Source organism: Anser brachyrhynchus (genome assembly GCF_964034855.1).
Source record: "Anser brachyrhynchus genome assembly, chromosome: 17".
Lineage (NCBI taxonomy): Eukaryota > Metazoa > Chordata > Aves > Anseriformes > Anatidae > Anser > Anser brachyrhynchus.
Window position 1 is genome coordinate 9,743,953 of NC_137710.1, and position 25,076 is coordinate 9,769,028.

At 46.3% G+C, this 25,076-nt stretch overlaps 2 protein-coding genes across 3 annotated transcripts in view; one reads left to right on the forward strand and one right to left on the reverse strand.

Annotated features, from left to right (window-relative positions):
* Window positions 1-277: 277 nt before the first annotated feature.
* TSSK2 (testis specific serine kinase 2) lies at window positions 278-5,378 on the reverse strand. The gene has a single exon (XM_080559882.1). It carries the CDS (start codon window positions 1,342-1,344, stop codon window positions 376-378), a length of 969 nt encoding a protein of 322 aa, XP_080416008.1. The 5' UTR covers window positions 1,345-5,378; the 3' UTR covers window positions 278-375.
* A 241-nt stretch (window positions 5,379-5,619) lies between these two features.
* Window positions 5,620-25,076, forward strand: part of DGCR2 (DiGeorge syndrome critical region gene 2) — a 49,915-nt gene continuing 30,458 nt past the window's right edge. Inside the window, exon 1 of one of the 2 annotated variants that reach the window (XM_080559895.1) lies at window positions 5,620-6,000. In XM_080559895.1, the coding sequence (XP_080416021.1) occupies window positions 5,922-6,000 (79 nt within the window). In that variant the 5' untranslated portion in view covers window positions 5,620-5,921. Of the gene's footprint in view, window positions 6,001-6,057; window positions 7,780-25,076 lie in introns of those variants that run through there. The other variant, XM_080559896.1, reaches the window with a different exon arrangement.

Consider the following 25,076-nt stretch of genomic DNA (forward strand, 5'->3'; position numbering starts at 1 on the left):
ACCTGTCAAGAGAATTGTTATGTTGTGAAAAAAGTATGCATGCAGTTCCAGACATCAGTTCACACTTCCTAATAACCTGCACTGTTACTTACTGAATTCTGCAGCTGGTATAATCAGAAACTTGAGAAACGTGTGAGAAATGTGTCAGTCAGCAGCACTGTGACCTGAAAGTTTTCTGATGTACTTTTGACCGTAACTTCTGGTCCCTGCAAACCGTATCAGGGACGGGTCTATTAGAACAGCAGCGTTCGTTCAGCTTAGCAGATGCACGGTATTTTATGTTTCTATGCTTTGTAAAGCAAAAGATGAGGACTTTCTTAAAGGGTTCAGAGAAGCTCAAGTCGAAAACCAGCAGTTCACAAGTTGGACCGATTTTTAAGAGGATCCGTTTTCCTTCTCTCCTTCCTGTTCTGCAGAGTGGGTTTTGGCTTCCTGGTTGTGCTCAGGCTTTTCGTCATGCAGGTTTTGGGAACACTCACCAATTTCCGCAGCTGATGGAGAGGTAGGGATTTCTGATTTTGAAGTCTGCAACCATGAGTGTCTCAAAACGTCATCTATACACAGCCTCTGAGATACATCGGGCTGGAGCAAGTGGTAAATAAGGTCCTTGCACTCTGTAGTCAGGTATTTTGACTTGGGGAAGGGAATCCTGTGTTGTTTCTGAATACAGATCATTTTTCTAACATTAGAATCATCAAAGGGCATTAATGCGTAGACCATTGTATACAGGATGACACCCAGGCTCCATATGTCAGAAATCTTGGGGTCGCAAGGAATGCCCTGCAGCACTTCAGGGGCTGCATATGCAGCAGACCCACAGAAGGTTTTACTGAGAATAGTTCTCCCATTTTCGTCCCGAGACAAGGATTTGGAAAAGCCAAAGTCTGACAGCTTGACATTTAGGTCTTTGTCGAGAAGGATGTTCTCACATTTCAGGTCCCTGTGAGCAAGGTCTGAGTCATGGCAGTGCTTGATGGCAGAAGCCAACTGCTGGAACTTTAAACGAGCAAAGTCCTCCTTCATGGCTCCTGTGATCTTGATGTAGTCCAGGAGGTCTCCCTTTACCCCCAGCTCCATGATGATGTACACTTTCCCACCGGATGTTTCAAAGATCTCATAGGTTTTGATGATCGATGGGTGGTGCAAGCGTTTCAAAGCAGCTATTTCCCTGGGAAGAAATCTCTCCAGGAAGTCCCGGGGAGTTTTCCTCTTGTCGATTATCTTTATGGCCACGTTGCATTTCAGCTTGTTGCAGTAGGCTGACTTCACCTTGCCGTACGAGCCTTCTCCCAGCGTGACACTCAGGCTGTAACCCTTCTTTTCAAGCACCGCAGCATCGTCCATGGTGGGAGAGCTTTGGGGAGCTGTGTGAGCTGGTGCTGGTGTGCATCATGCGTGGTGGCAGGTGGTGTGGCCACGCACCATGGTGGCTGCCCGAGCTGCTGAAACCGCAGGCGAGCGGCCGGCTGGCCCGGCACCGGGCGCTGTGTGATGTCACAGACAGCTCCCGCAGTTGGAACGGTGCTTCCAGTCCTGCAGAGCCCCGGGTGACCTCATCCGAGGTAAAAATGTGGTGGCAAGTCTGAGAGATGGTGGTCGTGCTCTACCTTCTTCATAAAACAGTCTTTGTGTTTAGTTTTGCTGATAGGGTGGAAGCAGCCTAAGAGTTTTTCTTTTTTCTGAAATGTACCTACATCTTTTATATCTAATGCTGTGTTAACCAGGTGCTCAGCTGTGCAGTAAATAATTTGGTAGACACATTTGATTTGGGTGTGGGGAATTACCTGTGGCATATGAAAAAGAAAATGAATGTAATCACACAGGGTAAATTTTGGGGGGTATCCTCCTCTTCAGTCTTTGGTCTGCCAGCTTCCTCCCCCCTGCCCTCCTCCCCAGGGTGATATGAAGGAATTTTTCATAACGATGTTCAGAAAAAAGCTCCTTCCTGAAAGCTTAAAACTATTGGAAAAATGTCTTGAGTAACTTAATTTAGTGAAGTAGAACTCTTAAAATATTTCTGCTGCTGAAGGTTTCCTTTTTTACTTAACAGATTGAAATCTAGTCTTAGCAATTCTTTTGGTTATCTTGAGTTTACAAAAGATTTGTTGTTAAGTTTCTTAAATGCTTTCATTCCGCAACAGAGCAGTTTTTGTCTTTGCAATGGCTGTGTTTGAGAATTGTGGTGGGTTTTTTGTTTGTTTGCTTGGGGCTTGGAAGGGCAGGATGTGCCATCCCTTAACTTCATTTCCTTAGTTTTCATTCAGCCCCTCCATTCCGTAGGTCATGATTTGCTGCTTTTTGTGGGCTTTGCATCTGGCTTTTTCTTAAACCCTCACTCTTTGGGAAGTTTGACTTCCAGCTTCTGCTATTCTCGAGAAAGGCTCACGACAGCAGCTTCTTCAGAGCTGATCGGAGGATTCCTGTTGTTTTGTGTGTTGATTGCTTCACTGTCATCAGCCTCTGGGGCTTTGTGTTGATTTCAGCTTTTTCAAACTTGATTTTTCAGCTTCCATGTGTCTGACTTCAAAGACTTGATGGCGATGGGAACAGCACAGGGCTAGGGACAATCGTGCAGTCCCCCAGCATGGATAACAACAGCATTCTGAAGAACTGAAGCAGTACCTCCGACAGCCAGACTGGGGCTTTTAAAAACTTTTTTCCTCCCTTTCTTTGAAACTTCTGACTAATCATTATAATTAACCAGAAGGATGAAGAGCAGTTTTAACCATTCGGAGCCGTGCATGTTCCAGTAAGAGCTGATCTCTGTGAGACCAGCACTTTTGCTGGAGAAGCACCGAGCACCTTTTGAGCAGGAAGCAGGCGTAGCCACGTGTGTGCCCTTCCTGCACCACGCCTGAGTACAGGACAGCCTGTGTAACACTTGGCAGTCTTGACGTTTGCTATAATCAGGTGACGTTTTACCCAGGGAATATCCGTGGAAATTTTTAGGCAGCTCTTTGAGCAGTGCCTGCAGACCTGTGTAAGGTGCGGGGTGTTTGCCTTGCTTGTCCTGGTGGAGAGCTTCCTCTCGCGGGGTTTCCGCTGCCACTTCCAAAACTAACGTCCCTGAACAGGAAACCCTTCCAAGTGAATAGACTTTTTATAGTGCACCTTGTAAAAAGGAACTGATCAATACGGCTTTGCTAGGGTTTGTGACTGCATGAAATGAACAGGTTTTGGTTTCTTTAATTTGGAAATAACTGAGGGCTGAGTTTTTCTTGAGGTAAACAAACAAAAACTTCTCAGATGTTCAGAAATGAATGTACAGAGCATCTGTTTACTAATGTGTCCATGTTTTCAGTGACCCTTAAAGACCAAACTGGATAAATAACTATGAAGTTCTTAGGTAACATTTTATTTATTTCAGTGTTCTGACCATCAATGTCCCTAGTTAATAGGTGATGCTCACACGCAGAAGGATTTCTTTGCTCAGAAAAGCCTTGGCTGAATGCTTCCTAGCATTTCAGGCTAGTTGTGCTCATACCAGGATGTGGCGGGCTCGCAGAATAACATGTAGACAAATGGGGTATCCAAGAATTGTTAGTTTTGTATCGTGCAATTCATGCTCAAAAGCAGATTGCAGTAAATATCTTGTGGGACAGTGTTGGTTCTGTCGTCCCTGGAGTGAATTAACCTACACAACCTTACTAACATCCTAGTCTTGATTCTGCCAGATTGAAGGGCCTTTATGTATTTGCTAGAACTATAATTTATTTTCAGTGAAAAGCTATAAAACTGGATCTCTTGAAGGCTATGGAGTGCTCTTCAGATGGGCTATTCCTGTAACACTCGCTTTGATGTCTTGTCTCCGCTTCCTGCTGCAGTCGCAAGCACCCCGTTATCTGTAATTAAGGAATCAGTGGGCTCTTTGTTGCCAGATTTTTTTGGTACTGTAGCACTAGCAGATAATGTGCTTTACATGGCCAAATCAAAAGTGGAAAAAAAACCAGCTTGTTGTTGATGACTTCTTACTTCTTTTTTTCTGAGCGTTGTTTTTCTTCTTACGTGCGAGGCCCAAGCACGCTTCCCCCCTCGGCTGAAATAAGAGGCAGAGCACTTGCAGAGCTACGGGGGCTGTCGGCAGTGAGCGACGCTGCGAGGGGCCACCGCTGGTGTGCAAGGAATCGTGGTGGCCCCCGTGGAGCTGGGGCCGTGGCCCGAGGTGGGGCTGTAACGTCAGTGCCGACGTTACAGGGTCTGTGTGGGAAGGGGCAGCCCGGGGCTCGGCTCCTTGCGAGGAAGGAGCCGGTGAGGGATCCCTGCACAAGGGCTTCTTGTTTGCGTAAGTGGGAAGAAAAACTGGGGCATTCTGGCTCTTCAGCAGTGTTGGTTTTGGCAAGGGCAGGTTGTAATTGTTAGAGAAAGTTAAGAGAACCATTACTGAGCAGCCAGCAAGGATCAGGATGACTTGCTGGAGGCAGGAGCCAGGCCCGGTGCCTTAAAGCAGCACGGGGTGGCATGGGGCTGACAGGGGCTGCAGCCTGGCCCCACAGCTCTGCTCCTGCCATGGTGTGGTTGGGGCTCTGCGCTGCTTCCTCCTGCCCTGGAGGTTTAGCACAGACGGGAAGCTGCGGTTGGAAATACTTGGTTATTTTGGAGGACTGGGCTGTTTCTCTGCAATAATAAGGGAAATGAATCCAGTCGGTCAGGGGAGGGGGAGATGATGCCATGACTGCTTCCTCCTATTTGCATTCCTCGTCCCTTGGTTATTGGGCCCCAGCCTCTGCTGCTGGCTGCCCCTGGCCCCCCAGCAGCTGACCTGCAGCCCCTGGCCCCACTTCTGCTGGGGCACCTTGGGCTGTTCTGTAGTCCCTGGGTGCAAAGCCAGGGCAGAGCAGCCCCGGCATCTCCTGGATCACTGCTCCCACGCCATGCTCACCCCAGGGCCATGCCCAGGCTCCAGGTGAGGTGGGCTTGGGGGCTCCAGCTGACTTTGGGGACGAATTTGCCAAGCTGGTGGGCTTGAAACTGCCTCTACCCACGGCATCACAGGGCATGTGTGCCTTCAAGGGGAGGATGTGCTCATGCCTCGGCTCCCCGTGGATGCTCAGCTCACGGCAGGGCCTGGCAGCGCATGGAGCTTCAGAAGGGCTCGTGGCCTAAAGCCTCCCGCTGTGTGCCCCCAGCCCCATTGGGCCCGGGGGGTCTCCAGCTGCTGCCCCCCCCGGGACAGCTCTGCTAGGCCTGGGCTGGGGCTCGCGGGGTGAGAAGCGGCCGGGGCCTCGGCTTCACCCGGCACAGGCAGCGTGGTGTTATTTCATTTAACCCTCGTCTGCGCCTACTTATAATTAAATCTTAATTAAAAATAAATAAATAATTAAAAAAAGCACCAGCTCTGCTTTCGGCTGCACCCCCCCAGGCACCATCACAGGTTTGGGTGCCGCCCCCCGGCCATCACCCCCCGTTTTGGGTGCCCCCCCCCCCCCCCCCCGCTGCCCCCGGTTTCGGCCGCCCTCCCCCCGCCCCCTCCCGGGGCCGTTCCGCGCCCCGCAGCCCCCCCCCAGCCCCCTCCCGCCCCTCAGTGGGCGTGGCCACGCGCAGGCCCCGCCCCTCCGCGCCGCCGATTGGCCGGGAGGGGGCGTGGCGGCGGCGGAGCGGGGCGGGAGGCGGCGGCGGGGGGGGGAAGGCGGCGGGGAGGCGCGGCCGCCATCTTGTGCGTCGCCGGAGCCAGGCGAGCGGCCCGCGGCGCGGCGCCGCCCCGACCTCCGCGCTCCCCGCCGCCGCAGCCAGGGCCGCCCGCTCCCGCCCGGGGGCGGCGGCGGACGGGGCGGGGAAGAGCTCGGTGCGGCCCGGGGGCCCGCGGTGGCGACGGTGGTGGCGGCGGCGGCGGCTCCTCCTCCTCCTCCTCCTGCCCTTCCTCCCGCCTCTCGTCGCCCCGCGGCTTTGTGGCGCTGCGCCGGGGGAGGATGAACGGAGGATAAATGGTGCCCAAAGCGGACAGCGGCACCTTCCTCCTGCTCTTCCTGCTGGTGCTGAGCATCACCGAGCCGCTGCGGCCAGGTAGGGGCGGTGGGGCCGGGCCTTCCTCCCTCCTCCTCCTCCTCCTCCGCTGCCCCCGGTGCGGCTCCGGGGGGCTCGGCGGAGCCGGGCACGGAGCTGGCCGCAGCCGGGGAGTTGTGCCCCGAGCTGGGCTCCTGCCGAGCTCCGTGCCCCTCAAAGCGTGTAGGTGAGATGCTTGGGGGAGTGGCAGCGCCCGTGCTGGCTGAAGGTGGCTTCTTTTTATTTGGGTAGGAGTCGGGAAGTTGGAAAGCTCAGGTGGAGCGCTGTATGGCCCTGCAGTTAATTAGCAGGGGAGATGCGGCGTGATTAAGTTGTCAGGTGCTCCTTGCTTACCCGTCGCTGTGCTGCGGGCCCCGGGTGTGTGCCACGCTGAGACCCCAGCTCGCCTCCGTGACTAACACCTCCTGGAGTAACGCTTCGAGGGGGAACCAGCGATAACCCCCAGACTGCCCCGCTTTCCAAGTGACGTTTGACTATGCCAAAAAGAAAAACCTTGTGGCATCTCGGTTCTCGTGTCATCTTCCCACTTCTCTTTTCACTTCTTCACTTCTTTCCTTCTTCGAATTTGATGGTGAAATTCACGCGGCAGGCATGGTGGTTTGAAACGTTGAGACTATTAACTTTCCAGAAATGATTGGTGTTTGTTGGCTGAGAACTCCTACTTTTCCAACTCTGTCGCTCGGTTCAAGTTTCTCCTTGGGTGCTGAGCTCCCTCGAAGTTTGGCAGAGCTCTCGCCCGTCTCCGGCTGCTCCTGCCAAAGAGAATCGATAGCCGGAGCGTGGGGCGGCTTTGCAGGTTTGGAAGCTGTCCTCCCATTGCAAAGCGAGATTACTCCTGGGTGATCCTCACCCTTGGTAAATAGGAAGGTAAGAGCGGTGGCGTTCCTCTGGTAGCTTTGAAATTCCCTCGTCCTTTCTCTTCAAAATAACTTTTATGACCCAAACCAATAAAACATAACAGTGTTAGTGAAGTGTGCTCCAGCAAGTTCTCAGTACGGCTGAAACACAATTGGGTCAGTGTAGGCAGCCTCGCTGAAATAACTAACTTCGATGTTGAAACTGCTGCGTGTGTGACTTGCTTTGTTTTATCTTGTTTTTTTGGCACCGTTGGCAGCGCAGTGTGTATATATAGGGCTCATGATGTGCGCTTAAGTAGCCAAAAAAAAAAGTTGCCAACCTAGCTAGTATTGTTACAGCTAGAGGCTTATATGTGGGAGAAGATACTATGTGAAACTGATTTCAGGCGAATTCCTTTATAGCTGACACTAAGTGCTGCGGAGAGCCAAACTTCTAGCTGGAAACGTTCAGCAGAGATTCATGGTTTTGTGTCTTTTTACAGGTGGGTAGGTTTGGCCCTGACCCCCGAGGTATGGAATTGGGCATTGTAGCCTCCTAGAAACTAGAAAATGGTACTTCCCGTGCTGTGTCAGAACGGTTATTGCTCCAGCATGGTATCAAATGTCAGTTAGCAGGTGATGCGTGGTGGAGGAAGACAAGTTTTTCATTGAATTTTGCTCCTTCAAGGTGAATGTTTTTTTTTCACTGTTGCTCTAATATATCTGCTTTGGAGATCTGTGGTCTTGTAGCTACACTGGCAGAAACATCCTGCTTGTAAACATACCCCAACTGTCATCCTCTCAGGTTGTACAACACTGGCTTTGAAACCTGTAGCATTAGGATTCCTCTGCGGCAGCTCCATATGCATCACTTGAACCTTGCTCGAGCCATATGTGTCGTCCCATATGTACGCGCACGGTTACGCGTGGAACCATATGTCAGGTACGAACCTCAATTCACCGTGTGAAGTAATGCAGCCACGTGCAGCGTGGCATCTGGAACTCAGTGCTGTTAGAGGAATTTCCAAATTCCTTCTGGGATGCCCTCGCCCATCCTGTTTACTGGAGCGCCCTGCTTGAGCTGTCCGTGGTGATGCCTGTCCTCCTGGGGACTGCCGTGAGCTCGGGTCGTCTCTCCGAGGTGACCCTCGTGTCCCTCTGCCAAGGTTTGCTTTTAACTTGCTTTGCTTACCACCTCTAATAGATCACCTGTTTAGCAGATTAAATAGTGTTGGGGTTTATCGTGAGATAAAAGGTGCAAATAGGGAAAATCTGGTTCATGCAAGGATGCGCAGAACCAAATTTCCGATTTTAAACAACGATAATGGTAGTGAAGTCTCCCTTGTCTCTTCTGGGCAAGTGCATGGATTTCTTCACAAAGAGTTAGAATAGTGCTTGGAATTTAGTTTTCCTAGTGGTGTTTGTTTTTCTTCCTGCTTCTTTAAACCTGTGTATTGTAGCAACTGTCTTACTGGTTTACAAAGGATGCCTGCAGCTTGCTTAACTTAAATCTGTACTTGGAGCTATCAAATGAGTGCTGCAGAGTGATGGGAGGTTTTATGTACTCGGAGATGAATGTGTAGTCCCTTCACAATTCAGTCCCGGCGAATCAGGCACCTCTTTGTACTTCCATGTTAATTTGACACTAGCTTTGTATCCATGTTCTTGCTGTGCTCTTCAGATAAATAAAACCTTCTTTTAAGCCTCCTCAACTGTAGTATCTTTTCAGGCGAGTTGAAAGGCAGTGAGTTTACAGGAACCTATTTTTTCTGCATTTAGGGTGAGATAGTTTATCTCCTAATTTATTAAAAACTAATTTACATTTCCTTTCTTTGTGGATTTTTCTGTCTTGGTTACAAAAGTCAGTTTTGCACTGTTACCATCACTAACATCAGGTATATCATCAGCACTAGCTGTGGAGATGCAGATTCCTAAAGGTACCGTGGGCAGTTACATTTTTCTGAGCCCTTGGGCTTTTAATGGTAATTCTGTGCCTTTGAGAATCTCAGCTTGGATGTATTTGTCCCAGAGTCTCTCTTTCCCTTTTCTGTCCCTTTCTGTTTTGACCACCAACTGTTCATTTTGGCTACTGGTCTGCTTTATAATGCGTTGCTGCAAGTTCTTTTTTGTTTTTTAGTAGAGCATTTCTCCTTAGCTGGCGTTACTCATTATCTTTGGAAGCTGCTAATGTGGAGTTGAATGTGTCAGACCTTTGCAACTATACGGGTGTACAGGGAAAGACTGCCGTAATGTTTCTTTTAAACAGTGACTAAATTGACTGTATCTGGTGTTCAGACGCTTGTTTGAGCTCTTCACCATGGTGGGGTTTGGCTTAATATCTTTTCCAGGACACCTCAAAACATCTGCTTCAGGTTATTGAACTGAGAGCTGTTGCTTTTAGGTAAAGAAGTATTTCACGGATGTTTTAACTGAATCGCAGTAAACTGTACTGGTGCCAGACTGGATTTAGACACTCGTGCGTTTCTGTCAGTTGTCTAAAAAGCATCAGAGGTTGAAATCATTAAGAATTCAGTTCTGTAGTACAGTTTGAGGATGCGTAAGAAGTTCCTGTCAAAATCCCATCAAACAACTGAAAAGCAAAGGTTTGGGGGTCTTTATGTAATCTTAGGAGCTTAAACAGTCTGAGATGATCCAGACGGCACATTTTAGAATAGTGTTTAGAGGATTAATTAAGATCATCATCGCTAACGACAATAACTTGTTTTCATGTTTCTCTAACAAGATACTGCTGCTTGCTAATGGAAAACACTTAAACGTGGTCAGGCTTTATATTGGATTTTGTAATAGTGGTTTAGTACAGAAGCTTGTGAATGTAGGTCATTGGGCTCTCTTGTTAGAGCATTTACCAGGCAGCTAAAAGCCAATTGAGTTCTCCTTCTTGCAGCTTTTTTTCTCCACTTCAAAGCTGGCTGGAGGAAGTAATTCCATGACCTAAGTTTTGTTTCTAAAAAATTTGGCGCAACTTATCTGATGGGCAACGTACAGAACAATTTGCCGGAGCGAGACGTCTCATTACACAGCCCCAAAACCTTGGCTATAAGCTGGCACATCTCACGTGCCATGGGGCTTGTGCAGGGCTGGCAGTGTGCGGGGGCTCGCCGGCACGGTGCTGGTGCTGCTGCTCGGCCCGTAGGTGTGGGGCTGAAACACAGCGCGGCTTCTGGGGATAGAAGTCCAGACACACCCGCAATAAAACTGGTATGCTCTGCTGGAATTTGTCTGGTTTTTACTAATTATATTGCATTAGTTAATTCAGCGGAGGACTCAGTCATTAGACATGACCTAGGCACAGCCTTCCTCTGCTCTGAAGAGATTTCATCAGCAAGCAAATGGAAACCCTCATTTTGCTTTCTGTTCACTGCCTCGACCTTAGAGAAAGCCGTGGTGAGTGGTATTTATTCTGTTCCAGGTTCTTGTAGTCCCTGTCTCTGTGTTCAGCTGGATTCCCAGGTGAGGGCTCCGTGATGTGAGACAGCTATTTTTTTTTTATTGCTCCTCAGTCGGTGTTGCTGGAAGTAGGCCTGCCCCCTCACCAAGCCCCCTGTTTTTCAGCCTGCCAGTTATTGTTTTTTCCCTCCTCCTGTTACGTATCAGCGTTCTCTTTTCCTGGTGTTTCAGGGCTCTGCTGCTTGCTGTTGTTACGAGCTGCGAAGCAAGGGTGATGGATTTGACAACTCTTCCTTGCAGCTGCTACCAGTGTAGTGGGGACAAGGCAGGCAGTACCAGGTCTCGTTAGCAGGTCTGATGTTTTAGGACTGGTAATTCCTGGTGTTAATGGTTGAGCAAACTTTGGGGCGCAAGTGGGCTTGCTGCTAGCTGTGGCTGCAGAGTAAAGGAGGAGAAAGGAGTTTGTAGACAGAGGGCAGTTTGTGTGTGTGGGTTGGGTTCTCAGGGGCAGAAAGGGAACTTTGACAGACGTGGCTTCTGTGTCCCCGTGGTAGATTCGGGAGTAGACAAAGATGAGGCCAGAGCACGGGAGTGGCAGAGCACAGACCGCTGCTGCAGCCTCTCTGGTTGTCAGAGTGCCCTGTGTTCCTCTAGTGCCAGGGGAATGGCACAGCTCGATCCAAGAGTGAAGGGCTTCAGGTACTAAGAACGAAAGATGTGAAATCCCCCAGTGAATGTCAGAAAACCCACTGAGGCTTCAATGAACTATTCCGTCTCCTGGAATTAATTTAGGGCTGGTTTTGGTGTTGAATTGTAATGCAAGAGTGGTAGCTGTCTCTAGAATTGGTCTTTGGGTAATGCCCGAGTCTCTGCTGTTGGTTTTTTTTTTTAAATGTGATTTCTTGCAGCTTTTATGAAGTTTCATTTCACTCTGTGGGGTGCGCATAAATAACTTGTGCCATGACTAGCAGGAGTTCCCATTCTGCTCCCGAGTGTCACGCAACAGAGCACGGAAGGGAGGGGGTGGCGATAACCGCACGCCTTCCTTTGTGTCCCGGTGTCCCGCAGTGAGTGAGGGTGGTAGTGCAGGCTGCTAGAGCCTCGTGGCCAGGAGGGGTGCTGAGAGATGAGGCAGTCCCCCCGACCGTCCCAACACAAAATCTCGGCACAGGCAGTTCCCAGAGGATAACTAACTGTCTAGCACATTTTTAATGATTTCCTGTGACAGAGTCTGAACAGCAGATTCCTTTGGTAAAGCTACTTGCCAATCTGTTGCTCATCCTGCAGTCGCAGCATATTATCCCTGTCTAAATACAGTACTGCACGCGTATCTCTGATGCGCGGCAGCTTTAAAGAACAGTTTGCCAGTTTCCCAAGCCCATCCTGGTGCCGGGGCCACCGGTGTTTAATCAGTGATGGTCCTTCCTGTCCTTGCTCCAGCCTGCCTGCCTCTCCGCAGAGGGTTTAGGTACCACCACGGGTCAGACACAACCCCTGGCATGGTTGCGCTGATGGTACGGTTTGTGGGCAACCTGCCGAGAATCGAGGAGAAATCTGCATCATTTGGTTAAGTCACTGATGAGCTGTAGCGAGTGAGTTTTCAAACAACTCAGCGACTGAGTTGCTTGAAAACGCGAGTTTAGGATTAACCTTTAATCCGCATTCCCCAAACTGTCAAACCCTCTGGCACGGTGTGGTTTCCCATGAAACTTTCAGTGTTATCTTTGTGCTAGAGGGTCAGCCTGCTGATGCTGTGTTTGATAACAGCATCTTAACGATGTTGGTTATACGGAGCTACTAAGGAGGTTGTTGTCAGCGTTTGCCTACTGATCGGGTTATTGAGAAATACAAATTTTCTTAAGCTTAATGGGAATTGATAGTTGCCTCATTAACAGTAGCTAAACAGCATAATGTTCAGCTTCCTAGTTAATTAAAATTAAACTTGGTTGATCTAACTGTAAATTTAGTTTCCACTGTTTATTGACTGGTGCCTGACAGCCATCAGCTAGCTCTGTGCACGGAAAGGTGGGTTCAGCTCTGGGTGAGTTATGTGACTCTTCGACTGCACTTAGGTTTTCCCTGCTTTTTTGTGCTTTAACTTACCAATTTTCTTCTTGTTGTACTTTAATTCATTAGCTCTATTTCCTGTGTTGTGTTGTATCCTCTCCTTCATATATTCCTCCTGTGCTATGCTTCTTTGTTCCTCTCCCTCTTTGGGCCAAATTACTTGGGGTGCACGGTGAGGCTATGTGGGGACCAAAGCTGGTAGAAAAAAAGGCACAAAGTGCCATGTCTTGCAGAGGGATGAGCAGTCTCCGTCCTGGCCGCAGCTGTGTTTCCCTGCGGCAGCCTGGGTGCTGTGATTGAAGTGCCAAAGTGTCCCCAGGGCTGCGTTTTGACTCGGGTCTGCGTGTGGGAGCGGGCAGCCGGGGGGCTGGAGCCGAGCATGGGGGGGCTGGAGCTGAGCACGGCCTTGGCACGGGCAGCAGGGAGGGATTTTATGCAGCTCTGGGTGAGTGTTGTCCTGCAGCGTTTATATTTATGGATTTGCTTTGTCTGTGCTCATATTTTGTTAGTGATTTGAGTAGAAAGGATTTCTTCTGCCTTAAGAGCGACGTGTTTTGTTCTGTACATTTTAAAAGCAAACAAAAAAACCAAATCGTCCAGCTTCTGATGCCTGCTTGGTTTGAGTTTGTGCACTTTGCCTTGTGTATGCCACACTTGTAAAACACGTTACAACTTTTTTTATTCTAGGACTAGTTAAAACTGCGGTTGTTTTATTTCTGAATTTGTAAAATTGTTATGCCTAAATTGCTCTTTACTGACTAAAGTGCAGTAACACAGAGGTACTGCATTACTGAGGTCTTGGAACGAATGATGAAAAGCTGGCTGAACTGGGAATCTTGCAGCAGTGGCAGCCAAGTGCAAAGACTTATTCAGAAGCACCCCCCAGTTCTGGTGGTAGAGCAGAGAGAAATTGCCCAAGGATGCTGCATTGTGTAAGTGCTCATCTGTGGCTTTCTAAGCATAAGAGGATGGGATTTGAGTAATTTTTCTGTTGATGTGGCAGCTAAAAAATGGCAAAGCCGAAGTTCTGTGCTGCGGTACCTGACACGTTTGCATAATGGAAGCGGGTCGAGGAGCTGCAGGACGCTGGCAGTGCGACAGCAGGCAGAAGGCGTGGGGAGCGATCCGCTGCTCTGAACGGGTCGGGCGGCTCTTTGTGAACGCATTGCACTTCTGTTTGCTGACTTCTGATGGAAGCTGAGGGTTTTGATATATGAAACTCCTCTCCAGGTACTGTGACTGCGGAGTAAAGCAGCACGCGGTCTCTCACACCGCGGACACACGCACCAGGGGCTAGCACTGGCTGCATTCCTGTCGTGTTCGGCTCTGCCGGAGCGCTGGAATGCTATTCAAGGCACGAGCCATTTGCTCCAGTACATGTCAGCTTCTGCACCAGCTACTTTGCAAAGGATAAAATGTGTTTTCAGTATCTGAGGTCAGAATGTTTCTGTGTATCAAATTTTTGCTTTCAAGTGTTCTGGGCACTTGCTCCTCAAGTCTGGTGCAAGATGTGAAGGGAAAAAATAAAGCAGGAGCAAAAGCTTTTTTAGTGTGGGCTGCATTTGAATAGTGCTCATGCATATAGATCATAGGATCGTAGAATATCCCATGTTGGAAGGGACCCTCGAGGATCATCGAGTCCAACTCCTGGCTGCGCACAGGACCACCCAAAAATCAGACCGTGTGTCTGAGAGCATTGTCCAAATGCTTCTGTGGTGTACTTACCCTGCTGGGCAGTTTCCTGTCTCCCTTAATTCTTAAATTCTTGTTTAAGACCATGACCTTTAGGGCCCTGGAAAGGGCTTCTTCCATGATCATTTGGTTTTAAAATTAAGAAACGGGGTTAGTTTTTGGAGAACAGTGTGATTGAAAATGCCTGACTTCATAGGTAGAATTTTGTTACCTATTTGCTTGGCATTAAAGACTATCGCAGCAAGGTATTCTAAGTACACGCTTGACCTTAAATTGTGCACTTTCATTGAATTTGTTTGGATTGAAAGTTGAAGGATATGTTTAAAAGCTTCTGAATCCTGTACTGGAAAAAGATGTTGTGACATTAGCTCTTCTGTTTTCCTGCAAAGTAGAAACATGTGTTGTCTTGTTGGAAGTAAATGGGGCTGCTTCCTAATACTCCCGGAATCTGGCAATTCCTACTTTCAGTTTAATGGTGGCTACAAATTAGCCTTGATTGCTCTGATAGATGAAACACGATAACAGCAACTCAAGAACTGAGTACTCTCCTTGTTGAAACCTGACGTAAAGAAAATACTCATGTAGTTCATGTAAAACTTTGGATTTAAGTTTTCCTCTCCTCTGTGGAAAACACTTGTCTCTGTAGAGTAACTGTTGTTTTCTTGCTATTTTTTTTACGCCTACAGTTTATTTGGTCATGGGGAATACTCTTTCTCTGGCGATCCTTCTTAAGTGGAAACAAAGCTTTGCGTAAGAACAAATATTGTACCTTCACTGTTACTCCAGAATGGCATGATAGCATGTGTACTTTTCTAACCCTGAGGATGTGGTTGTTTGGAGGAGGAGAGGAGCTACTCTAACGTGTTTAGCCTTTTTTTGTGTAGTTTTAGGTGGGCACCTACCAGGTTATAAGATATAGCAGTGCTGTCTGGATTCCTTCTATCAGGAGATTTCCTAGATCTCTTTTGAGGGGCGTTCCAGCAAGCATCATCTGCACAGACTGTCAAAAAATGGTGCTTGTATGCAAATACCTCTGATCCCCAGCCTGCTCCTTCGGGGGCTGCAGGCTCTGCTGTGTGGTTTTCCAGTCCCAGGTGGCTCTGGGCATGCTGGAGGTCGCACCGGTGGAGGAGCAGTCCGGATGTCTTCTGTGAGGAAAGAGGTGCGGGTGATGCTGCCAAGCTTTTGAAGGCAGAGCTGAGGACATGATGCTTTTTCCTTGTTCAGAATAACCCCAGCTTTGTGGAAAAAAACCTGAAAATGTCCAAGAAGGGTCTATGTACATAGATACAAGATTTTAAAGTATTTAGATGCATGGCAATATGAGGATCTTGGCATAAAATCTGTTTTCAGAAGGTGAGGCTTTGAGGTGTGAGGACTGGGGATGGAACCAGGACGTAGCTAAGCCGAGGCACCCAAATAGCCACGTCGGTTTGAGTATTTGTGGTGTACGTGGGATAATCTGTCTGTCCTGACCTGAGGGTGTGGACTGTAAGGGGCAAAGTCAGTTTTTTATGGTGCTTTTTTCTTTAACAGAATTGATGAATTGTTGAGCATTTCACTACTGGTATCTTTCTAATGGATTTTTTGTCTGTTGCTGCATTTGTCAGGCAAATTAATGTGTCGTATGTGACTGTATTTACGTTTTGTGTGAGGCATAGCGCTGTTTTCTGAATGTGCGTGAGCATGGTTCCTAAGTAATGGGGGCGCAAGAAAGCTGGACTCCAGCGGGCTCATTTCCCACGTCCCTAAACTTCCTCTGCTGTAGGAAACTCACCTGCCACCGCAGTGGAAAGGGGCAAAAATTAGGAGCTGCACGGGTTTAGGTCTCTTTTGTACTAAAACCTGAAGTCCCACCTCAGGTTTTACATACACATCACAAGTCCTGAACAAGGTTGTTAGTGTAGTGGAAATGTAGGCTTTAATTCTGGGCCATATGAAAGGTTTCTTGAGTACCTGTGGCTTTGGCTTTGTATTGAAAGCTTTCTTGTGTCAGTGCTGCATTTTGCTCTTCCTTTCTTCCTATCTACTTATTATCATAATTTTGCAGTTTTTTAGGGAAAAAAAGCGAGCCAACCTGTTGCTTAGCTGCTACCCTCACTGTTAGGAAAATAAAATATTTTTCAGTCGATAGTGCTGCATCGCATAGTTCAGTCTTTCAGCTCAGTTCAAATAGCAAATTTGGTTTTGCTGTTTGGTTTTAGCAGTACTGGGGAATAGGGAACTAGATTTTTTTTTTTTCTTTTTCAATCTTAGGAATAAGTAAGTGGCCACAGTGATGAAACACAAAGTCTGTATTTTCTAAGACCTAGGAAATCACAGCCAGGGTTCCCATTCAAGAAGCTCTGATGTTTTTGCTTTGGCTGAGTGCCGGGTCTCTCACACTGCCTAAGGTTGTGGTGTGTGTGTGTGTGTTTTCTTTTTTCTTTTTTTAAAATCCTTTCTGGCATTGAATCTACCCTGCAGACAAAGAGCAGACAATGAATCGGAGTGAATGACACTTGTGAGCAAGAAGAAACTGGGTCAGTTCCAAGCTCATGCAGGGTGTAGGTATGTTATCAAAGAGAGTGGGGGGGGACGAGGGGAAGTAGCCTGCTAATGTGCCTGAACGCGATGTAAAATCTTTTGATGGATCTTTAGGGTCATTCAGCATAACTTACTATGACAGAGCACTGAGTAGTACAGAATGGTCATTAGGGTTATTCATTAGGTTTCACAGCTTTCAGCTGGAGTGCTGTCACAGTTTTAGTTCATGAAACTGCATGCTGAGGTCATGCAGAAAAATCAAATGCCTATAACATATACTTACTTTTGAATTTATAATACCATTTTGTAGGGACAAGTAAGGGCATAGTCTCTAATTTTGGGGTGCTGGAACTGAGAGGAGGTACTGGCTGTGTTTGGCTCTGTATGTATAGCACAGGGCGCTGTTGGTTCCCTGGGCTCTGTGCTGCGCCCAGTTGGGTGTTCATACTCCTGAACACACTTAGGCCATGACAAACCAAAGCTGTGTGACCCGAGGGTCGTGCTGAGGCACAATTTCAGTAGCATGGGTGAATGGGTGAGCGTTGCATCTTCTGTGGAGCTGATAGAGGTGCAGCACTCTGTGCTTCTGTAGGCTTTTAATCTGAAAAACAGTCAACAGAAATAATTTTACTGAGAAACTTTGTTCTATTGTTTCATCTATGGCATGAATAATTGTCTGATGGTGACTTGTGAGCTTCACAAACAATTTTCTTCTCTGAAAATAAGGTACCGTTATCATACTTTGCTTTTTCCTACTGCAGCTTTGTTATAAAGTCCTGTATGTACCCTGCCACGCTGAGGGGTAGTGTAAGGGTGAATTTAAAGACAAGTAATGGAAGTAAGATTTGCCAGGTGACATTAAGAAACCTGCCATGGGACAAATGGGTAGGGAAAATTTCTCTGATCTGTAGCTGAGAGGAAATACCATTTAGGTACAACTTCATTTTCTCAGAGCAGTCTGTGTGGGATCGTGGGTGCTCAGTAGCTCAAAGACAAGTTAAAAAAAACAAGCAAAACTGTTCAGGGATTGCATGTCAGAGCATCCTCAAGTGCAGTTTGCCTCGCTTCTGTCATTAAAAGCTCTCCTTCAGCGAGTGACTTCTCACCGCCACAAGCCATCGCATCCAGGCTGCTGTCGGGCTCTTTACATGCTGGCATGCTTTCAGCAAGCATTTTTGTACCAGATTCGGTACCTGCTCCAGTGAACTTCAGCTGTGGGTCCAAGAGAAGCCCCAGTCAAGAAAACTGCTTTTCAGGTGCAGCGGACTGGTTTAAGGAGAGGGTTTTTTGTTTGCTTCATGCCTCCAGTGAGGATTAAATGAAGAGAACCGTTCTGGTATTGCGCTGGAATTGTCAAGAATATTTTAAGTTTCTCTTGCTTCAGTAAATACCAATCTAGAGAAGTACTGGTTATATTATGCTTCCTCCTGAGCATAAATATTAGCTCTGGGGCTGTATGTGTTGTTGCGATGAAGATGCTTAGGGAGTGTGCTTTTGTTTGGTTCTGATGCTTGTTTGCAGGCGTTTATTGAGCACTGGTGTTGGGTAAAATCTCCAGGGGTTCAGGACTCAGGGGGTTAGGCTCTGTGCTGAAGATACTAGGATCTAATCACGCTCATACAGTGTACTGTGGGTCAGGATACATAGAATCAGTGATTTAAGAAAAAAGCCTTTTTAACTTTCAATACATTCATTCTTAAATGTGTTAGAATTGAAACCATAGTGGAACATGTAGGTACAGGTCTTAACCTAAGCGTGTAGGTTTATTGTAATAAAATATAAGCACGACTTGATGGGCAAAACACAATCTGAATAAGAAGAATTACTGGCCTAAGCACTTGTAGTTGGTGTTTTTGTTAACGCTTAATCAGCTTTTGATAACAGTAATTGCCTCTTCGCATCTGAACAGAATATTCTCTTACAGGTTGATTCATCCGGTTCGATACAATGAGCAGCTCTTACATTGCGAAAGCAGGAATTGTTTTTGTTTTCCTTCAGTCTGTAAATAAATGCTATGCCAGAGGATCTACCAGATCCTGTCTTGAGAAATCTGAAGGAAATAAGCGAAGTAAACAAGGTACGCACACAACTTGCAGAGTTCATTAAAAGTTGGCAGTATGTGGCTTTGTGCGGAAGTTTCTTTTCCATTTCATGCATTTCAGTTACAGTAATAGTTTATAATTGAAATAACATTAAATGCTGGTTTTGTGCATTTAATCAAATTTCGATTTCCATACAAATGAGGCTCAGCAGACAAGAACAAATAATTAACATAGGAGATGAAAAGTGCCATTTATTTGTCTTAAAAACTGAAACAGATTCAAATCTAGGCTAGCTGTGTAAACACTAAAAGCTAACACGCATCAGTAATGTTAGCTACCAAGAGAATCTTAATGTATCAGACTTTACTGACTGATGAATCTCTTTATTAAAGAGAAGTTAAGTCATTGCGACTAGAAGAACCCAGACCTCCATCGTCAGTGACTGCAGTCACTGAATTTAATCTCTGTATCAAAGCTCTCTCCTGGAACGGGTCTTGTATTTTATAGGCTTTGGTTCAGAGCTGTAGCTCCCCAGCTCTATAGTTTCATGCATATATTGACTTCTTAAATTGCAAACTCAGCGTGTTGTCCCACTTTGTGTACTGGAGTTAGGAATGTGTGGTCCAAAAGTAAGGGACATGTATCAGTGATACTTTTCTGGCTTAGGAGATTTTGCTTTCAAGTGTTCTGTTTTTTCACTGGGTCCTGTAGACGGTAAACATCAGGGTCTTGGAAATATAAGGTTGAAATGTGGAGTTTGAGAACTTTGATGTGTTCACATAGTGCTTTATGGGAGATGTTTATTATATATACACCAGAGATGGAGCCTCTGGCACTTTTATTGGATGTAGAATTTCATTGGGCCGAGTTCCTTTTATATCTTTGTCTTCAATTGAGGAAGAGTAAATAAACCTGCAAGGCAGTATTGAACGCTCTGTCACCCTAGCTTGTTTTCTCAGAAGTGTTTTGATGGGTAAATAGTGCTTGTAGACCAGAAAGGTCTGTGGGTAACTGGCTTGTGTCACTTGGCAGAAATTTTCAGAGCTTGGTGGGCTTTGCCCCTTGCAAAGACCTACTGCCACCTCTGTTGCTTCTGCTACCTCCGTGCCATGCCCTGGCGCAGCTCGTCGTGGGGCAGAGCAGTGATCTCAGTGACAAAGGCTTTTCTTACAGCAGTCTGGTGAGGGTCCCAGCCCTGTTTGCAGGGCAGCCTCTGCTAGCATGGGGCTGAAAGTAGTTCTGCTGCTGCCGAAAAAGCACCTGCAATCCAAGTGTGATCAGAAAGAGTCTTCTGTAGGAGCGAAGTGAGTGAAGTGTATGAGGTTGGTGGGCAGACGCCCCCACGTTAACTGATGCTAGAGCTGTACAACTGTATTTCTGCTGCAATCATTGGAGTACGTGTTTTTTTTTTTCTGGTTCCAGGGAGCAACCTGTAGCTGGTCTGGCTTAACGTTAACGTGGACAGACATCTGATTTGGTCAGAAGCTTGCTCTTTCAAAGCGAGCTCATCAAATTCATTCAGAAAACTGCCCTAGCAAGGTGGACTTGTATTGAATCAACACTTTGTTTCTTGTGGCTGTTACAGTCTTGATTTGATATTGGAAGCTCTAAATGAGATTTACTGTGCTGAGAAGTGGTCACAGGTACTGGATATGGATTCTCTCGGCCTTGCTTTCAATTACAACATTTCTTTTGAGGAACTAATTATCCCTGTGCCCTTTGCATGAAAAAGGGGAAAGATAAGCAGGAATTAGTTCCAGTTTCAAAGAAAATAAGTGGTGTCCTTGTCCAAACTCACCTCTGAAAGGCTTGAAATGAAGTACAATGAAATATATATAGGAACGTATAGGAAATAGAGGTTGCACTTAGTGTAGCACCCAGGGCAGCACGCTTACCAACTCCACGTGTGCGTCTGCTGCAGGATCACTGTGCTGTGACTTGCACGTGTACGGGCCTCAGAAGGGAAGCATCCTCAATTATTCAGAAAGATTAAATGAGATGATTAAACCTAGGAGGGCTTCCTGGATCGTTTTATAATGGAGACAAGGTGTTTGTTTTATAAAACCTGCGAAACTGCTGGAAGTTAAAACGTGCGGGTGGCTGTTTTATCCATCTGTCATGCAGTCTTCCTGGTTGAAGATAATGTGTAAATGACCATTTCGAGTATGTAGCAGAAAATCTGGAAATTAGTGTGCCATAAAAGCAGGGGGGAGGAAGCTCATTGAACCCTGTGTTGAACTACATGATGGGTGCAGTGAAACATCTGGCGTTAGACATGGCGTTGTGGAAATCTTTGCTGGAACAAAAGCTTTCTGTGGCAGTGTAAACAACCACTTTGAAAACTTTTTTTCCCCCTATAAAACCTGGATTCTTATATTAGTCAAAAATCTTATTGATTTTGTTAGTGCCTAACTTAGAAAAAATACTTGGCAGCTAAAGGAGATGGAGACTTGTTTATATGGCACTGTTTAAATTTATTTATAATCTTGCTTGGCACTTCTGGTGTTTGATTAAGTTTCCAACTGTGTTGTAAGTTTTGTTTTAAATTTCAAATTACAGATCTGCCACTAGCTTTGGCAAAGCTGCTTTCAGGTGAGCGACTCCTGTGGGTGGATTATGTTATCTAATGATGCGTCCCATGAAATCAATATTGTTTTTTTGGCTTTTACTCGACAGTAAGCTTAATATTGTGCTATATGTTAAGCTTGTAGAACTGATACAAAGTCTGACTGATTTTTCTTTTTCTCTTTTTATAAAGCTAAGGAGTTCTCTGTTTCTTGCTCCCGTTGGCCAATTTGTAGCTCTTAGGTGCTGCTAGAGAGAACAGGGAAACTGTTGCCAGAGAATACATGGTTAGTGGGCGATATTTCTGAAAGGCAGATGTGTGTTCAGGTAGGAGCATGCTGGTGGGCTGGCAGGGTGCGGGGTGCTGGAGGGGGAGCAGCATCCAGGAGAGCTGGCCCCTGCTCTCAGGCTCATCTCTTAGGTGGCAGCCTTTGGCCAGCTGTGTCATTTTCCTGCACTTCTTTTTAAGCACTGACAGAAGGATGCAGTAGTTGGCAAGATTGAGGGTTAACATTCTAGAAGTGCTTTGAGATGGTGAAGAAGACTTGTAACAACACCTCGCTGCTTGAAGTGTTTTCGCATTCTCGCACCCGTGAACTTTGTAATGTTTTGTAAATTTATGCCATGTAAAGAGCTACAACTGTTCCTGTTTCTATTGTTTGCTTGCTTCCCTTCATCCCAATGAATAGATACATTTGCTATAAAGTGAGACTTGTATACTAAATTTTGTGCTGCACCATAGAAAAGACTGTTTGATCCTTACAAGAAAAAGTACCCTTTTATGCTAGAGGCTCCTGTGTGGATCCTAATTCTGCTGATTTAACTCACCATGTCGTATGTGAGCACGGGAGGTGGTTGTGTTCCCAGTTTATCACTTGTGGCCAGTTGTTGACCACTGCGTGATGTGTTTGTACCTGTGCTGCAACAGGTGCCTGATGGTAGCCAAACTTACTGCATTGCATATTTCCTAACCAAAAATCTTTCTGCTTTAACAGCTGGCAGCAAATAGGTGTGTGCAGCGCTGCTTTGTTGCTGTTTTGGAGCAGGGGGAGAGGAGCTGGTAGTTCGAGATGCTTTTCTTCCTCATCCTCTTGCTGCAAGTTACCATCAGTGTGGGCAAGAATATGGATGTGGGCACAGAAGCAGGTCACCGGGGACATCCCAGCTGAGTGCAGCCCCCTCTGGGGAGTTCAGGTGGGAGAGGTGGGTAGGTTTCCTCAGGTGGTTGTGTGTTGTTCGCCTGTCGTGCTAAAACACGATGGGCAGCAAATAGAAGCAGAACGATTAATCTGAAACTCTTCCAGACACTGCACAATGAATAAAGCAGTTCGATAATGCAGGGAGGTGTGGGCTCAGGGCTAGGATAGCTCAGGAAGCATTACTGGCGGTGTTTTCAGCATCTGGAGACTGGGTTTTGCACCATGCCTTTTAGTGTCACTGTTCTCTCTGCAGCAGAATCGCCCAGCAGCTCCTGCTCCTCACTGCTAAATAACATGTGAACCTGGCGTGGTGTGGTTTCCGTCGGGACCAAATGCCCAGCTGGGTAACCCAAGCAGTGTTTAATAAACGTGTTTTGTGCCCCCCGTGTATACATCTTCACAGAGGAGTGCCTGTAATGCAGGGAGCAGCCACATTATGGCACATAACTGGCAGTTTTTAATGACAGTACTATGGGGATGGGGCTATTTGCTTATTTGAACCTGTTGTATGTAATCGTACCTAAAATAGTGCATATGGAACTGAAGACAGACATGAAGTACACTTCGCAGGCTTTCCCACATGCTTTCCTGGGTGCTGTCTGCAAAAGGTAGGGCTGCAAAGCAGCTTTCTTCTCAGCTGTGTGTGACTTCCATTGAAATCGTGCGACGAGCAAGTTAAAAGGGTTCATTTGAAGTATTGAATTGCGTTTCGCTGTTGTTGGAGGAAGGTGTAATGGAAACCTGTAGCTGGGCTGAAAGCAGCCTCTCGTGTGTGAAAACATCTACCAGAGGCTCTGGTGTAAATTCTGTGCTAGGAATGGCATAAACTTCTTAAGGAACTTTATGCTTCACGCTGACGCTTTGCAAATGTGGTTTAAAAAACAAAAACAAAAAACAAGCTGCGATGATTTATTGAGCTGATGCTTTCCTGTGAACTGGAAATTTGAGTTTAATTTTCAACTTTAGTTGTATTTTTTTATAGCTTTAGTTTTATTTTTTTCTTGCTACATTGGGCAAGCGAACCTTTTATTCCCATAATCACAAACTTTCTTCCCTTCTTTGGGCTAAATAAATTACTTTGGGTTTTATTTGGGGGGAAAAAAGTCATCATGTGTGACCTAAGCTGCTGGTGTGTGGGGTGTTGGCGTTTTCTTGGTTTTATTTTTTTATTTATTTTGCTTGTTTTTAATATTTCTACTGTGCTCTTTGCTGTCAGCTCTTTGGATTGAATAGAACTCTAACTGGGTCAGAGCGCTCCTCGTTCTGCTGTCGCGTGCTGCTGCTGGGGGCAGTCAGGCAGGTCTGCTTGGGCTCTTTGTGCTTTGGTGACCTGCGTGTTTGCTCTGAGTAGGTGGTGTACTAAGAGCATGTGTCCGCTTCTATTCTTCTAGAAGAGCAGGTCTGGGATTTGGAGAGAAACAGGTACTGTTAAATGCTGTTTTAATATATGGGTGTCTTCAAAAGAAGTGGATTTGAGTCTACTATCAAACAATAAGCCTGTTAGCAATATCCTATACTAATTATCAGGTACGTGGGTATGGCTTTGGTTGACAGCGGGTGATCACTTATTTTGCATGGCCGTGTTGTCCAGAAACTTAAATGTAACTTCTGCCTTGATTTGGTTTAGACGTGTGTTTTGGGAAGGTAACAATTGCAATAGAGCTTCTTCTCTTAAGCTATAAACTGTGGATGAGAGAATGTGCATCTGTATTGTAAATTTCTTAGAGGTTCCTTTTCCCCCATCGATAAAAACAGTTACCTACTTCATTCGTTCAAAATCAGGGCTGGGTGTCCATTACTTTATAAACCCTTGTTTGATTTTTATTTTTAATAAGATGTGCTAGTTCTCTAGTCATGGCTTAACTGACATTACCAAGAGCAGTGGAGTATTGAGAACCACCGTCGTGAAGGCAGTTGCATGGTGATGGTCTGGTGCGAAGGTGAGCGCGTCGATGCTCGTAGTGATTCGCAGATCTGCAGTCTGCAAACAAGCTTGGAGTTGTTCACCGTTTGTATAGACAGATTTTCCCTGCAAAATATAGTGAGGAACACAAAATTAAGCTGAATTATTAGGTTCTGGCATTTGATGGATGGAATTGATACTTAAAAGAAAATAAAAAAGCATTGACAAAAATTGTACTTTTTATGATGCTAATTAGGACTGACAGTGTGATGATGGCAAGTAGGTAGTAATGCTGTAGCAGCAGGCACTTCAAGTTTGCAGATACTGGCAGTTTCTTTTAAAGGATTTGCTGATACATAGGAATTCTACAAAAGAGTTTAAGCTGGAAAGTGAAAACAGGTTCATCAGTATGGAAATTGTTTTACAAATAGTTCTGCGAAATAGCTTGAAATTGGGCTGGACAATTGTGCAAGTCTGGGTGGGGCCTGGCGTACGTACTGCTTAGAGTGGGAATTGCATTCTGAATTCATTGCATAATCTAGCATGTAAAAGCTACCAGAGCATGTTTTTGTTAAACTTCGCTTCTGAGACGCGTGAGCAAGTTGTCTTAAGTGCATGAGAAGAAGTAAAAGGGGAGCACTGTGGTGATGGCTGCTGCTGGCTCCCCAAGCTTGCAACTTCTCCAGCTAGAACTGGGCTTGGGAACATTGTTCAAACGTGGATTTCCCTTCCTCCTCTTCTCTTAAGGACACCAACGTATTTTCAGATATGTGAAAGGAGCAAACTTAAGAGAAACTACGTTGTCACTTTTTTTGGAATTGGTTTTGAAAATCCAATT

What these genes read in the sequence shown, in the direction of transcription:
- TSSK2 (XM_080559882.1), bottom strand. Translation starts at nt 1,344, where the DNA reads ATGGACGATGCTGCGGTGCTTGAAAAGAAGGGTTACAGCCTGAGTGTC.